The sequence below is a fragment of the Lissotriton helveticus genome, chromosome 1_1 (assembly GCF_964261635.1).
Source record: "Lissotriton helveticus chromosome 1_1, aLisHel1.1, whole genome shotgun sequence".
Lineage (NCBI taxonomy): Eukaryota > Metazoa > Chordata > Amphibia > Caudata > Salamandridae > Lissotriton > Lissotriton helveticus.
Window position 1 is genome coordinate 1,087,093,246 of NC_136057.1, and position 17,906 is coordinate 1,087,111,151.

Below are 17,906 nucleotides of genomic sequence, written 5' to 3' on the forward strand. Positions count from 1 at the left end.
CCCATGTATGGCATCTAGTTTGGCTGCCATGAGCTCAAACCCCACCCGCACCTGTTCAGTCAGCTCCTTCTGGCAGTCTAACACACGGCGTTAGAACGCCATGTGTTCTTCGGTGAGGTGCTGGGAGCCAGACATAGTGGTGGGTTCTTCCTGTTGTGTGGTCTGTGCAGGGGGTGAGCTCACCTTGATGGTGCTGGACTGACCTGCTACTGGAGGTGGGTGCGGAGGGTGTCCATGAACCGTTGGAGTTCACCTAGGTCGATGTTCTGGGGGTTGTCTCCATCATCACTGATGTGACGTAGGGTCTTCTCTGCAGAAGATGTTGATTGTCCCTCTGCAATGTAAAGGAGAGATGCAGTTTCACAGTGTGTTCCATGTATGTTGACGCATTGGCGAAGTTTACATACAGACTCCATGACAATGTATATTGTGACTGGTTGTGAGGGGATGCTTATTTGATGCGGGTCAGTGGACATTTGTACTACATCACGTATGTGAGGTTGTACTCGTACATTGTCATCTCACAGTTTTTTTTCTTCTTTTATGGTGCAATTGCAGGCCTGTTACTGGTTATCGATGATTTGTGTATCGTGGTTTGGGACATCGCTGCTTTTTTCACATTCGTGTTTTGCATTTTTTAGGCTTCGTGTTAATTTTAACATGGACATTTCACATGTTATAGTGAGACTATCGCATGGTACCACCGTGTTGAGAATACAACATTGACACAGCATTATTTTCCAGCAATAGACTGCGATGTGAAAAGTTGCGTTAAGCTAATTTTGCAATAATTATCACACGTTCTTGAGAATATCCCCCAAAGTGTACTAAGGTCTTCCCTAAAACCTGTGTGCCACTATGAAACTTTGCCCATGGATGTCAATTCACCTAAATTCCAGGGATAGCGGTGGTGACATTACACGCCCATTGACCTCCACTTTCACTCGCACATACTTACACACAAATTCACACAGATACACTCTCTCACATAAACACATTCTCACCTGCAAGCATGTACAAAAATACATTTAAAAGCATTTTTTACTTACCTCAGCTGCCAAGGAAGGTTATATTCCAGCTTATTGTACTCCACTTGTATTACACTATTAGTTAATAATATATTTTATTTATTCACTAGTAGTGCAATAAAAAAATTACAGAAAATAAAAAGAGTGGAGCCCCAGCTGCCCCTGTGTTCCTGGCACTGAATTTGCCACCTCTGAGACCAGGGGTCGCAAAGGCATTTCTAGGGGTAGCAAAGGGCAAGGCAGGGGTCGCAACTGCGACCACTGGGGATCCCTAAATGATGTCCAGTGTGCATAAGAGATAACCTATTTGAACGCGAGTGGTGTGAATGGAGTTGGTAACAGGATTCCATGTTCTAAATGCTAGTGCAACTGCAGAGACCAACACAATCAAATGCATTTTGGATTCCACCTGGTAGAAATGAGCACAAGACGGAAGTTGAGGTCAGGTGCAAGGAGAATCACAGGAGAATGAGGCATAACAATATGGAGGTTTACTACTTGAAATGCTATTAGCGCTGTTTATTTATACTTCCTGGTTCATTTGTGAAAATGGGATATTGTAAATAATCCCTTTTGAGGATTGGCACAAATTTGCTTGAATGAGGAACTCGCACCTTACAGCAGTATCTTGTATTTTTAGTAGGACAGAAACATCTCACAATGGAGAAAATTGAGAAAATGCTTGCAGTAGGTGCAGAAAGAAAATGTATTTATTATTCTGAAATACTCTGTACACATTACAACAGTTAATCACATAAATTTACTACTTAAGGATCTACATTGATAGAACAAGGTCCCCAAATACGGGGTTTCCCTTGCAACATTCCCTGATTGCATTACAGGCACATTGCTCACAGTGTGTACATGCCTATATTAAGATGTTACGGAAAGGCCCTTTCTAAAGCAACAGAGTGTATTAACACTGCCACTATTTTGGAGCGAAGGCACTGCATATTACTTGGTTGCTGCTCAGCCAGTGAAGCTAAAAGCCTTCTCTGCAGACTCAGTCGAGCCCCTCCTCTCTGTCTCTCTCCATCACCGTTCCTTCCAGTCCCATGCGTTTTGTAGTGCTTGTGGTAAATCTATTTACACTTCCTGCTAACCTCAATTGCTGGTGCCGAAGCTGTTGGAGTGTGTTTATTTTGGGACACGATGGCGTGGAAAAGGGGAGGTGATCGGGTGGAAGAGAACACAGACAGAAACACAGGTAGGGCAGATTGCTATTTAGAGAACTCTTCAAAAAGTAAACAATTACTAATAGGATAGAAATATGCAAATGTCATGGGGCGTGACAAGCCAAAATGAGTAAATAAAGACTATTCAGTGAAAATAGAAAATGTCATGGGATAGAAATGAAAGATGCAATATGCCTCCAGCAAACAAAAAAAACCAAAAAACATAAGTAACAGCCAGAAAATAGACATTCTCGAATTTCCTCAAGATCATATTTGCTCGTAAATAGATAGAATCTCAAATTTCGAATTATAAAATCATTCATAGTTTGGCATGTGGTTATAAGAATTATGCTACTGAATTCAAATGTTCATCTTGTCCTGAAGAAAGTAGTGGAGGCTTCCTTAAAGGGGAAAGTCTGTGATGAAGTTCGAGGATCAGGAAACACTATGAAAGCAAATCATACTTACACTTGTGAAACATTGGGCTACTGGTTGACTTGGGTGTCGGCCTTGAAAGCAGCAACCACAATAATTGTCAGGGTAAGGCATAAGCAACCTCTAAATTAACCTGTGCCCAATCCCTTGATAGCTAGGCACAGAGCAGTCAGGCTTAATTTAGAGGTGAGATGTGTAAAATATTTGTGCTGCTCTTCAAACAGTAAAACAGTGAAAGCACCACCAAAAAGGATCCCAAACAAAGTTAGAAAATTAGAGCAGAATTTAATAAATAAAAAAAGATGAAAACTGCAAAATTCCAGTCAATAGAACTGGAGATACACATTTTTAAAGAATTTAGTGGAAAAAGAGCCAAAAAGCACAACGCGCCAACTCGAGATACTGGTTGTACTGGACCGGATCAAAGTCACACTTTCAGGCCGAACGCGAAAGAGTGCAGGTCACATACAGTCACCAGGATAGGCCCACTGAAGTTTACCTTCTCAGGTTCTTGACAATAGTCCTGTTTGCATTACAGAGGGACGCAAGGAATGGGGTGAGCATCGCGGAAGGCTGTTGGTGCAGCAGGAAGAGCAGGCCGGCCTCGTGGGTGGGTGTTGCTGGAGCTTTGTTGTGGGGTCCTCGCAAGAAGTCGATGCTGCAGTGCAAAGAGTCGGGCTGACATAACTGTTCACTGATTTTCAGTTCGATTGACAAAATCTCGGTGTAATCGCGAAAAGCCCAAAAGCTTGATTTCAGCACCCATGAGCCACATCCAGAGCCTGAGAGGCACTACATGGGTCCAGGGGCTGGGGCAGGATGTTGGGGAACTTTGTATTTCCCTGAGACTGAGATCAGGAGGCCAGCACACTAGCCCTTGGAGTAACTCTGGGGTCAAGCGTTCAAGGTGAAGTGGCAGGTCCAGTTCTCCCTCCCCAGGCAAGAGCGCAGCAGTTCAGCACAACAGGGCACCAGTTCCTTTAGAACAGCAGTCTAGCAGAGTAGCAGTACTCACAGCAGCACAGCAGTCCTTCTTCTTGGCAGAGTATCCACAGGTCTAAATATGTACTGATGAATTGGTGTCTGAGATGAAGTATTTAAACCCAATTGTGCCTTTTAAGTGGGTAGAAGCTTCTAGAGGCATGCGTTATGAAAAATTATGAGAATTTCAAACATTGTGTGCACTGCAAAATGCATTTTAATGTGTGATTGCATCATATAATGAAGACTGTACATCGGTCTAAATAAAATCCACACTGACTTTTAATGGTCAGGTTTAACAACGGAAGTCCTCATTATGTGTGGCCAGTATTTGGTGTGATATTTATTGCAAAGGATAAAATCTTACTCCACAGATTTGTAATTTATTGTGTGTGACAATTACTAACCGATTTTTAATTTTTGTGGAATAACATGAGGATCTGGTGCTTAATGACCCAAAATATGCATGTATCTTTAAATGCCGGGCATTTTGTTCACCTGATAAATATGGGCAGGTCTGACCTGTCAATATTTATCAAAAATGTATAATTACGATCTGTGCAATAACAGCAGTTACCACACATTTTGCAATTAACAGGGCCACCAATTATGAGCACCTCAGATGGCACTGGCATCAGTATTAAAGCACAAAAAGAATGCCTGTAAGTGGTTGTTCTACTGATCATACAGTTGTGATTGTTTAACTATACCTAACGGGAGCTGGCAGGACTTTCTGAGTATGCAACATTGTACTGTATTTGAGTGAAATAACAGATCATTATTATTGGAATATATGTATTCATTGATATCTGCTGAGTGAACATACTAAATTGGAAAGAAATTGAAACCTGTCATGCACACCCTGGTCACAAGCAAACAGGACTATGGGAACCCCCTCTATACTAGGATCAACAAAAAACTCACCAGAAGGCTGCAGATCATTCAGAACTTGGCAGCCAGAATGAGCCACATTGCACTCACGTCACACCACACTTGAAGTAGCTCCACTGGCTCCACATTCACCAACGAGCACAATTCAAACTCCTCACCCACACTTTCAAGGCACTGTATAACAGTTGTACAGCCTACCTCAAAAATCGCATCTGCTTTCACAAACTTTCCAGAGACCTCTGCTCGTCCGGTCTCCATCTTGTAAAAATCTCATGCATACAGAAAGCTAGATCGAGCAATCGAGCCTACTCCTACATTGCGTCTAAAGCATGGAACGACCTGGTGCTGCTACACATAAGAGCCTTCTCCTCAATTCTTGAACTCCGCAAGAAGCTGAAGACCTTGTTTTTTCAGTGGTCCCACTAGGCCCTACATGTGTCTAGACTCACATCTGTTCAGCACCAGGATACCCTCCTGGGTGATAGTACACTTTACAGACCATAACATAACATAACATAACATAACATAACATAACATAACATAACATAACATCTGCTGCACACATTTCTATCCATTTTATAGGCACATGAGCCACGAGTCACAAAAGGCATTTTTGAGTATATTAAGAAGGACTCCAGGAGTATTATTTCACTACTACAAAATGCAATTTGCAATCGTACTGCAAGACATCTCCACCACTGACCCTAGTAGTAAATGTGGGATGGACAAGAGGGAGTAGTGGGACAGTGGGGAATATTTTACACTAAGTTGAGGGAGAGAATTTATGGAGGGACATAGTAATAAAAACCGCACACCCTGATAAGATAATTACAATTCACAACATTTACTTCTCATTCTACTACAGCTCTAATAGTAAAAAACAGGCTTAAATGTACTCCAGCCCTGTCTGGGAGTAAGTCAAGCACCACACATGGTTGACCACTGATATTGCAATATGCTAAAAAACATTGAATGTAGGCTATAACAATAGCGCCACATAGAGAAAAATATATATTATTTATACAAATACTTAAATATAATTAATATTAAATGTCATCATTTTAAATTAATAATACACTTACATGTAAAAGAAGAATTTACTTCATAACACTTTAAAAAGTCTAAACATTACTAAAACGAATTATGAACAGAACTTATAACCAAGTTTGTTACACATTAATTAAAAGTGGGTGATTTTAATTGTAAAATATTGTTAAAATAATATGTAAAAAGCTACTTTCCAATGAAAATAACCAGGGAGTATTTTAGTGACAGCAGTCTACTCTCTCAGTTACAGCCTAGCTCCCGCCCGAACCATCATTATCATCTTGTAGTATGTTACAACCCAATATTTAATGAGGGACAATGTCTTTTGTGTCATATACTTGAAAGATGCAGTGCTCTAGTTAAGTTGCCAAAGCTTGTAATGTATTAAATAAATTAAAACGGCACGATTCATATAAAAAGTTTTGTCTAATTTTCCACCAAATATGTTTAATGTTTTATAGTGTATGAGATTCTGTAATTCCTGTATAAAGTGCAGTCACTAATTTGTTTATAATCAATATCTTGTGACACATCAAGCCGCCAATTAGAAAAATCAGACGATTTTACAGTCGAGGTTTGACGTCATATTTCTTACGGTCAGAGCCAGCAGCCAAGGTGAACGGTAGGTAAGGCCATGGAGCATAATTGAAGCAGCTGTTTAAAGCAACAAGTGGAAGGTTGCTTTTAATTCTCCTAATTTATTTTAATCACTTACAATGACAAGCAGAGAGAATATGTTTACCTTTTCCACTCCTTAGATAGAAAAATGGCAGAATCTTTCTGCATGTTTCTACATGTTCCGAGCTACTGCAGCCTTTAAAAAACAATGACTTGCATTGAACTGTTTCTAATATCAGTTTGCAACAAATATCCCTGCGTTGCTCCTGCTTACCAGTCGTGGGGCACTTATTAAGTGAATACGTGGTGTGGAAGGGAAACTCCCTCCTACAAATGAGTGCGCTGTTTTTCAATGAAACTCTTTGGTTTCTTCTCCACTTTTTCGAATTTCATACTCGAATTATTCCATATATAACAAATCAGTAATTCATGCTAGTTTTGCAATTGATTTGTAGTTTTATTTCACAGTTTCATGTAGGATAATGTGCCAATTATCAATACATCTTATATTCCCAATGCATTTCGGGTCTCATACATCGGACCCTTCATCAGGGGACTAGGAAATGAAAGGAAACAGGACCAATTAATTCACTGTCCATAATATACACACTCAATATAACGATTTAGATACTCAATATTAACACGAACTCAATTACAATTCTCCAACCTAGAATCAGTATATAACTCCTCAGTTCTAATATGTAAATGCAATACAATTTCCCTTTCCTAATAACAGGCAGTAGATATATCTCTATTTTATACAAACTCATGAACTGATAGTGCGCGATCTCATAACTATGCGAAACATCAAAGACATCCACTCGTTTTTCTATTCTACTTACATTCGACCGTCCGGTCTGATGCATAGAGTATACTGGCGTCTCAGCGTTACAGTGTTGCGCGCCAAAAGTTAAGAGCTAACTATCGAGTAAAGTTCCGTACACGTGATCGGAACATCTTCCAATCACGGCAGGGTATTACTCCGGTCATGTGACTAGGTCCGTTCTGGCTTCACGGAAATGAAAATAGGTGAAACGACTCATTATTTATGTGTATTGCAGGAATTATACTACGAGTCAGAATAACTACATTGTGTTTTGTCATGACAATAAGAATATATTAAAGAAATACAGAGTAATAAACAAACTATACTCAAAATAAATTGAGTCTTACAGTTCAAATAACACTTCAAGGATCACGGATATCGTTCAAGTCCATAGTTGCGATTTATAGAAAACATGAATGTTCAATTCTATCATTGAGCCCCATGGGGTGGGCCGAATTAAGTTTTTTGATCCAATAGTATTCACATCTAAGTCTTTGCTTAGTGGGATCCAGGTCGCTGCGTGGGACAATTCTCTCTAAGACCATGTATCTTAGTTGGGAAATTTGATGACGTGCTTCAAGCCAATGGCATGCAATGGTAGATTTAGAGTTCATGAGTCTGATATTGCTCTTATGTTCAGTTATGCGTGTTTTTACTTTTCTCTCAGTTTGTCCTACATAGGTTTTGCCACACGGGCATTTGATAGCATACACGCAGTTCATCGTATCACATGTACTGTTATGTTTCAATTCAATAGGATGCCCTTTAGTGGGGTGAGTAAATTGGTTTCCAGTAATCACGTTTCCACAATGGATGCAGTTCTGGCATTTTTGCATGCCTCTAAAGGTTATAGTGAGTTTCTTCGGTGTATTCAACATTTCTTTTATATTTTTCGATCTTTGAAATGCGAAAGTTATTTTTTCGTTGTACAGGTCTTTCAAATCAGGCTCTTGCTGGATGAGTCTCCAATGTCTGTTCACAATTTTTTTAATTTTTGATGCATCTGTAGAGAATTTTAGTACACAAACAGTTTTAGTCTGTTGAATTTTAACTGTTTCCATTAACATGCTGGTTCGAGATTGATTAGCCACTCTTTCAATGGATGTTTGCAGTACATCATTAGGATATCCTCTTACTTGATATTTCTTTATTTGTTCTTGCAAAATTTTTGACAACTCTTCTTCATTTGAGGTTATTCTTTTCATTCTTATGAATTGAGAAGTGGGTAAGTGCTTTTTCAACGCCATAGGATGAAAACTTTGAAACAGTAGAGATGAATTTTTGTCTGTTTTCTTAATATGTACATTAGTCTCAATGCTGTTGTTGATAATTGTCACTTTCACATCAAGGAATGCAATGCTTTGTTCATCTATGGTGTGGGTAAATTTTATTCGTTCATTGCACGCATTGAGTGCAATGATATTGTTTTCCAGATCTTCTTTAGCACCTCTCCATATTATAAATAAATCATCAATGTACCTTTTGTACATAATCAAATGGTCTGTCCATTGCAAATTTTTCAGAATATGGTCAGTTTCAAACTTGTTCATAAAGATATTTGCGTATGAGGGCGCCCCCCCGAAGCCCATAGATGTCCCGCTGCTTTGGTTGTAGTATTTTCCATCCCATTCAAAATAACTACAAAACAATGCGAATTGCATGAGTTGTATGATTAGTAATTTTTGTTCTTCTTGAAGATCACTGTTTATGAGACTCCATTCTAATGCCTCTAAGCCCTCATTGTGGGGGATAGAGGTATAGAGGGCGGTTACATCAATGGTACAAAGTAGGTAAGTTTCATCCATCTTAAGCTCAATATTTTTCAATAAGTTCAAAAAAGCTGTCGTGTCTTTAATGTATGTGGCTGAATTTTGTACAATCGGTTGCAAGAACCTATCAATGAATTTCCCTATGGGCTCAGATATTGACCCACACGCAGAGACGATGGGTCTAAATGGCGGATTTTGCAAATTTTTGTGTATTTTTGGTGTCATATACAACTTAGGTCGTCTAGGGTATTTTATCTCAAAAAACTGTTTGGTTTTGTCATTAATCCACTTCATCTCATGAGCGTGATTGATGATCTTTTGTAGAATTTGTTGGTATTCCTGAGTCGGGTCGGGACAAAATTCAGCCACATACATTGATGAAACTTACCTACTTTGTCCCACGCAGCGACCTGGATCCCACTAAGCAAAGACTTAGATGTGAATACTATTGGATCAAAAAACTTAATTCGGCCCACCCCATGGGGCTCAATGATAGAATTGAACATTCATGTTTTCTATAAATCGCAACTATGGACTTGAACGATATCCGTGATCCTTGAAGTGTTATTTGAACTGTAAGACTCAATTTATTTTGAGTGTAGTTTGTTTATTACTCTGTATTTCTTTAATATATTCTTATTGTCATGACAAAACACAATGTAGTTATTCTGACTCGTAGTATAATTCCTGCAATACACATAAATAATGAGTCGTTTCACCTATTTTCATTTCCGTGAAGCCAGAACGGACCTAGTCACATGACCGGAGTAATACCCTGCCGTGATTGGAAGATGTTCCGATCACGTGTACGGAACTTTACTCGATAGTTAGCTCTTAACTTTTGGCGCGCAACACTGTAACGCTGAGACGCCAGTATACTCTATGCATCAGACCGGACGGTCGAATGTAAGTAGAATAGAAAAACGAGTGGATGTCTTTGATGTTTCGCATAGTTATGAGATCGCGCACTATCAGTTCATGAGTTTGTATAAAATAGAGATATATCTACTGCCCGTTATTAGGAAAGGGAAATTGTATTGCATTTACATATTAGAACTGAGGAGTTATATACTGATTCTAGGTTGGAGAATTGTAATTGAGTTCGTGTTAATATTGAGTATCTAAATCGTTATATTGAGTGTGTATATTATGGACAGTGAATTAATTGGTCCTGTTTCCTTTCATTTCCTAGTCCCCTGATGAAGGGTCCGATGTATGAGACCCGAAATGCATTGGGAATATAAGATGTATTGATAATTGGCACATTATCCTACATGAAACTGTGAAATAAAACTACAAATCAATTGCAAAACTAGCATGGATTACTGATTTGTTATATATGGAATAATTCGAGTATGAAATTCGAAAAAGTGGAGAAGAAACCAAAGAGTTTCATTGAAAAACAGCGCACTCATTTGTAGGAGGGAGTTTCCCTTCCACACCACGTATTCAATTATTGTAAGACAAGGGCAGGACGCCTTGTGACATGAGTTGCGCTAACTAAGAATTCCTACAATACACGTTCGCAAAACTTCACCATTACAGAGTGCACCAGGATAACAAATTTGCACTTATTAAGTGAACATCTCTCCCGGATTAAATGGAAAATTGTTAAATGATTAGAGTATGAAGAGAGGAGGGTACCTCTGTGAATTAGCACTCATTTATTTTGTATTTAGTCCTTATTTTTTCATCATGCAGGGCCAGGGATCTCTAAGACTTTGTGGGGGGCCTCAATCTCCCCTCAAGGGGGGTTTGTTAAGCCTACGGGCCATGTGTAATCGACCACGTCGAGAACCTAAGACACAAAAGCAAATAAAGTCGATATAGCGGGGCTCTAGCAATGAATGTCGACCTGGCTCCCCTACGACCAATGTTGCATTGATGTTTAATGATTAGATTAATATATTTTACACACAAGACAATAGTTAGAGTTTTCCTTTCAGAAGGGGGGCATTTATGCCAGTCTTCCCAAATCTCCCAGAATTTTGTTCTTTTAGAAGGGGGATCACTCCGATCTAAGTTGCATAGCCTTTGTGCTGTGCTTAGCCATTCCCAAACCAAGGGGGACTGGGAAGAATCCACTTTAGGCATATATCTCTTCGTGCAAGTAAGATCAGCACAAAGATGAGTCATTTTTGTGTCTTCAGACGTTTCAGGGAGTCTCCCCCCCACTGACCACCCCGAAAATAACCAATGACAGGCTTACCTTAATCTCTTAACCCATTATTTCTGAGGGCACCTTAACCACTTCTTGCAGAAGATCCCAATCGAGGGCCACTACCAAAACATGTGAACATTGTCTGCTTTTTCTTCACCACACTTGGGCACTGCCTTGCCTCCCGGGTTCCTAGCTTCGACAGCTTCCTTGGTGTCCAGTAAGCCTTATGGACAGTAAACAGACGCTTTTTGTTGAGAGGCGCAGACTTTGTAGATATCCACAAAAAAGACATAGATACTTACCACAGGGTTTCGACGTCTTAGTTTTGCAGGTCCCTTTTCTAGATCTCAATTGGCAGGGTGTACTCCTCTCCACCCTGGACTAGCATCCAGTACCACTCTGAAATTTCTTTTAGCTCAAATAGGCGTTTCGGTATCCTGTTCTCCCAATATTGGTTCCCTTTGCTGTCTTTACCTAACCCCATTTGCCAAACTTGCTAGTTGGTAATATTAAAATTTCGATAGACCACCTTCAGTGATTTCTACCAGGCACACATAGGTACTAGTTGGTTGTCTTCTATGATTTGACCCCATTTATGTGTACCCCAGTCAACAGGAGGACTGCAAGTTTGTCCAGAAGGCAGGCCAGTGTCCTGGGGGAGTTCGTTATTCGGGCAAGGCTACTATAAAAGGGAATTATTAAAGACCGTCTGATTTGGTACCACAACCTACAGGTGGCAACAAGAATCTTGAGTCTCACTTTCTTGAAGTACTTTGGGTAGCGGAATTTAAAAAGGAAAAAGCCCCCCCTCACAGGAAGGTCTGTAGTCAAAGCACTGAATAACAGGGAAACGGTAGAGTTATCCATAAGTAGCAGCCTTATGTTCCTTAAATGGAAGGCACAGTCATATTGAAAAAGATAGGGCCTTGCAATGGTACCCTGTTCCTTTTTCCTATGGCGCTTCCTCCAAGCAATTCTCACCCCTTTTGCCCTCCATATAAATCTGCTTAAGTCCCTGTGCAGCTTCTTAAACAATAGTGGTTTAAATTGTAGGGGGATTGCATTGAAGATGAAGGTGAATTTGGGGGTTATAGACATTTTTAACTGTTTCCCTCAGAGTTATGTGGAACAACAAAATGCACAACATCAGAGATCCTAAGGAAGTAAGGTTATTAGTTGACCAGATTAAAGCGCAACAGAAATGATTGAAATATTAATGCCATGGAGCAAAAGGAGAGCTCTAAAAGGTAATCTTTCAGAATACCTGTAGTTAATAGGGAGGGTTCCCCAGAGTGGGGTGGGTGGGTCACTAGCAGAAAAATTGCATTTATAAAGTAACATTTTTAATAATCACAGGGTGTTGGAGCATGTGGGAGAAAAAAACTTAAGTTCTCATTGAATAAAACGGATCATGCGGATGAGCCAAGTTACAGCCCTATGTAGTTCAGCCCCGGGTACCAAACTTCATCCATGGTGGAATCAGGAAAAGTTAGACCCTTAAGTGTTGTAGCTTGGAATGTTAATGGTCTCAGGATCAGTACCAGAAGGAGGAGAATTTTAGAGTATCTTAGGCTCTCGGTTAGTGATGTTATATTCAAACAAGAATCTCACTTTTTAAAAGAGGAATGGAAAGATATATTAAAAGGTCAGAAATGGATAGATTATTGAGTATGTACTACCCAGTCATGTTGTGTAAAGGGGTGGTGCTCCTCTTTAAGGAATACATCAAAGCTATTTTGAGAGAGTGTGTGGTCGACCCGGCAGGGAGATGGGCAATAGATAAGGTAAAAATACATGGTACATGGACAGCATGTGCAGGGTACTACGGGCCAAATTTAGATGACCCCGTGCCACTTCATGCTTTATACTATCAGCATTTAGATCTTAACCTCCCTATTATAATGGAAGGGGATTTCAATGCAATATTAGAGCCTGCTCAGAATAAATCCTCCATGAGAGGAACTGCAAACTCACCTAACATGAGAGGTCTGATGAAACAGTTGATGGAATATATAGTCCTTATTGACATTTGGGGCCTAAAGGAAAGCAAAGGGGAGAGCTCAGGGGGAAGGTTCACATTTTATAATAGGAAATATGGGCACCGGTCTAGAATAGACTTCTTCCTGGTAGATACTATCACCAGTAAAAACACTACCAAAGTTATACATGTTAGACCTGGCATCTTTGGCGTGGTTTCCCCTGACTTTTTGCCTCTACCTCCTGTATTTTTTACGCTGTGCTGGATTTTGTTTTTGCTGGTTTAGATGCTTTGGTACTTTGCCACTGCTGATCAGTGTCAAAGTGCAAGTGCTCCCTAGGTAAATTGTTATTGTGATTGGTTATCCATGATTGGCCTATTTGTGTTACCAGGAAGTCCCTAGTAAAGTGCACTAGGTGTGCCTGGGCTGGTGATTCAAATGCTACTAGTGGGCCTACAGCACTGATTGTACCACCCACATGAGTAGCCCTAAAATGGTGTCTCAGGTCTGCCACCACAGTGCCTCTGTGCAGTTGCTAACTGCAACGCTGACCTGACCAGTGCCCACACTGGCCAGGCCTATCCCTTCCCTTTCTGTACACATTGGACACCCCTATAGAAGGCCCTGGGTACCACCCTGGGCAGGGTGCAGTGTTTATGAAAGGTAGAGCATGTACTAGGATGTGTGACATGCTCAGGTAGTGAATTACAGCCATTTTCGTTTTTCACTATTGTAAGACTATCTTGCCCATAGGTTATAATGGGGACTGATTTGTATAATGTTTACCTGCATATCTTCCCATAGGAGCAAGACAGAAAATAAAAGTCTGGTATCCCTGAACTCAGAATTTAATAACACATATTTTAGGAAGGATGGTTTTTAAATCCTGTGTTTGAAAACAGCACTTTTAGAAAGTGGCAGTTTTCTTGTCTGAGCTTTCTGTGTGCCTTGGCCTGTTTGTGAATTGACTGTCTGGTTTGCAAGTGACAGGGCTTGGGGTGGCTCCCAGAGGCTGAGTGAGTTATCCCTGGGCTGAATAGCTCCATATGCATCTTGAGTGGTGGGAGGGGATAGTACCTGGGCCTGAATAGGGCTGTGCTTCCCTTCCCCAATGCTGGCTCCACCTCCTGCTGGGCGGCTGATGACCCCGCCCCTCTCTCTCAAAGGAAAGAAGTCAAGTAAACAAAGTGCTCCAGGACTGACCAGAACTGGTTCTGACTAAGCCAAGATTTCTCTGCCCTCATAGAACAAAGAGAATATTGGTATAAAAAGGGCTACCCAGACTACAGAAAATTAGATCATCCCGGAATCAAGAAGAAATCTCTGCCAAGGAGAAAGCTGGAAGACTGAAGTAGAAGGACTGACCTGCTGTAAGGCTGACCTGCAGTTGCTTTGCTGCCAAGGAGAGGGGAAGGACTTTGCTGTTGCTTTGTCCCCTTGTTTGAAGAGATCTTCAAGGGCCTGAGAAGAGCTGGCCTCCTGTTAAGAAGTCCCAGGAACAAAAGGACTTCCCCCCCAGCTTTCCCCCTGAACTCTGCTGTATGAGTTCTACCCTTCCTAGAGTGCGTGATCCAATTGTGGGGCCTCTGGAAGTTGTGACTGCTGCTTGGGGAGCTGGACAAGGAGAAAAGAAGTAGATCTGCAATTTTCACGCATTACTCGCTTGCGGAGCGCATCGTCAACAGTGCGAGAAAATTCATCGTCGCAGCGCCTGTTGCCGCTACAAGACCCGACGCATCGTTGGCTTGCAGAGCGCATCGCCTCGGTGCGGGAAGATTCCTATTGCTGCGAGTATCGTCGCAGAGTCTGTCGTTGCTGGGTAAGATCGTCGCACTGCTTGCTTGGGGACCACATCACGTCACTGCGAACATCGCCGCAGAGCCATCGCACCAAGGGGCCGCAAGAGGAGAAGATCAACGGTGCGCAGCACCTCGCCGCCGCACCTGAGATCGTCGCCGTCCCAAAGATCATCGCATCCTGCCTGTGCAAGACGCTTCCTACCGAACCTGCGCACCCGAATCCATCCCTCCCCATACAGACTGGATTCGTCGCAACACGCCCACTGCGTGCAGCGAGGCTGTCACATCGCCTCCCCAGGCTCTTAGGAGTGATGCATCACTTGTTTTTCAACACTGCAGCTTCCACTTGGAACTTTGGTACTTTGGGCTAAACGTGACGCAACTGTGGATTATTTTGTTGCAAACCCGGGAACTCTTTAAAAATCATATTCTTGAACTGTGTATGTTGGATTTTTGTTGTTTTGGTCTTGTGTAGTTTAGATAAAGATACTTTATTTTTCTAAACTGGTGTGGAGTCCATTTGTTGTGTTTTCACTGTGTTACAGTGAGTGTTGGTACAAACACTTTACACATTGCATTTGATAAGCCTTTCTGCTCGTGCCAAGCTACCAAGGTGGTGAGCAGGGGTTATCTAAAGAGTGTATCCCCCATTACCCTGACTAGAAGCAAGGGTCCCTATTTGGACATTGGTACCTACCTCTGCCAACTAGAGACCCCAAGATCTAACAATACATATACTGGAGCACTAATCTGATCACTCTGCAGTAAGCCTAGACATCATGCCCTTACCTCAGAGATGGACTGTAAGTCAAAGATTACTCTCAGACCCACAGGTACTAGAGTGGCTGAAATAAGCTACTAATTAATTATTTCTTATAAAAAAAGCATCCACCCTTTGCACACTGCATGGGATAAATACAAGGCATTTTTAAGGGGCACCCTAATTGGCCTAACTGCACATCAAAATAAAAGGATAAGGAAGGATATTAGTAAACTTGAATCCTCAATACAGATCCTATTAAGAGAATCTACGAACGCCCCTGATACTCAAACCTTGACTTATATTGAAGGACAACTACAGAAGGCAAGACTAGAGCTGTCAGACTACCTGGAGGTAATAGTGAGGAGAACATGAGAGGCTAGCAAACTTTCCCACTATGAATATGGGGAGGGTTGCGGAAAGCTGCTGTCTTGAAAATCAAATAGAGCACATGAGGAATAATATTAAGGCCATTAGAAGCAAAAAATGGGAAAATTAGTAACAGACGACTCAGAGATCGAACACGCCTTTACACAATTTTTCCAAAACTTTTATACAGAAGATTTGGAGGTAGGGGATGATCAAATTAAGATGTATCTTCAAGAGCTAGAAATTCTGCCTATACAAGCGACCTCTACGGATGAACTGAATGCTGATATCAGCTCTGAAGAAGTCTTTTAGACAATTATTAATTAAAAAAGAGGAAAAGCAGCTGGCCCAGATACCCTCCCAAATTAAATATACATGATATTAAAGGGAGAATTGACGCCTATTCTGATAGACCTTTTTAATTTGGCCTTTGTGAATAGACAGGACTTTCCACACTCTTGGGATGAGGCTACCATAAACATAATTCATAAACAAAATAAAGATCCCAAGTCTTGCGAGTCTTATAGACCGATTTCTCTTTTAAATTTAGATTATAAAATCTTTACACAGATCTTAACAAAGCGCCTCGAAAAAGTTGGTCGATGTCCTAGCTCATAAAAATCAGAAGTGGTTCATTAAGGGAAGGCAACTACATGAATTGACTCATGATTTAATAGGGGCAATAGATTTGGTCGGTAAGGATAGTATCCCCTTGACAGTGCTGATCTTATATGCGTCCCAAGCCTTTGATAGGGTCAGTTGGCCCTTCCTATATAGTGTAATCAAGCAACTTGATTTAAGAAAGGCTTTTTTAGGGGCAGTTAGATCCCTTTATAAAAACTCCACTGCTAGGATTTTAGTTAATGGGAACCTAACCAAACAGATAAAAATCAGAAGAGTGACCAGGCAGGGGTGTCCACTTTCACCACTTCGGTTTAATCTTTATATAGAGCCGCTGGCAAACAAAATAAGAGAAAGTAGGAATATTGTTCCTTGTGTTTGCAATGGGTCAGAGAAAAAATTGGTCTCTATGCAGATGACCTGATTGTCTATACATGAGATTCAGCAAAGTCACTTCCAATAGTATGGAATATTCTGGAAGATTTGGGGAAAGGACCCGGTTACTGTATTAACCAACAAAAAAAACGAGACTATGGAATGGACCACCCAACACACTAGTGATGTGATAAAATGGGAAAGAAGGTATCTGGGAATCCAAGTAGTGCATGATTTATAGAAATTAGCCCAGCTTAATTTTAATAAAGTGGCTTCCGGAGGTAAAAAATTGATTCAAGTATGGGGAGGTGTCCCTTTCTCATTTATAGGATGATCTAACCTGGGAATTAACACTCATGAAGCCAGGTGTACATTGTGAAATTTTTATTGTATTTTACTTCTTGTTATATGTATGATTTTATAGCTGTTGAATGACATATTGTTGTAGTGGGGAGACTGACTCCAAATTACATTGCCCTGAAGAAGGTGGTTGAATTTGACTTTAATCCACAGGAAAGCGTCAACGCATTTCTTACGCAAAATCCATGTATAAGAAGGGATGTTAGATAAAGAAAACCTGCTTCATTGGGACCTGGGTTTTATAAAGATAACAGATCAGCATAGATATCAGATATATTAATACTGTTTTGTAGGGTGCTCCGATTTGTGGTGAAAACATTTCCTTTAATTGTTTTTGCAATTGTGGGGCCTTGTTGCACCGTATTATGGGATGGTCTCAGGAATAAATTGCATTCTAGACTTATCCGATGGACTAATGTTTTTAACTGAATAATCATATGTCATTTTTATGCTTCATGTGCGTATTGTGATTTTATATAGAATTGATATTAAAATGTATATAATTTTCTAAATCCTGGTTGTACCTGTTTAGGGGAAAAGGGTTTAAAACAGATGCTGTACGAGCTTGTTTGAATGCCATGAGTGATTGATAACTTGTTTTCGTTTGAGATAATCTTCCCAAGGGGAGTCCTTTTCTACAGTATACAACAGGTTTTTGATGTGTTAAATATTTCACTAGACGTTTTATTTTTATTCTTCATGTTTGCAACCA

General features: G+C 40.6%; 1 protein-coding gene across 1 annotated transcript in view; it reads left to right on the top strand.

The window, feature by feature from the left end:
- The first annotated feature begins 1,688 nt into the window (after positions 1-1,688).
- The window catches only part of LOC144763497 (voltage-gated potassium channel KCNC2-like), a 95,706-nt gene continuing 79,488 nt past the window's right edge, over positions 1,689-17,906 (top strand). Inside the window, exons 1-2 of the mRNA XM_078649143.1 lie at positions 1,689-1,715; positions 2,588-2,743. Of these exons, the coding sequence (XP_078505269.1) occupies positions 1,689-1,715; positions 2,588-2,743 (183 nt within the window). The remainder of the gene's footprint in view (positions 1,716-2,587; positions 2,744-17,906) is intronic.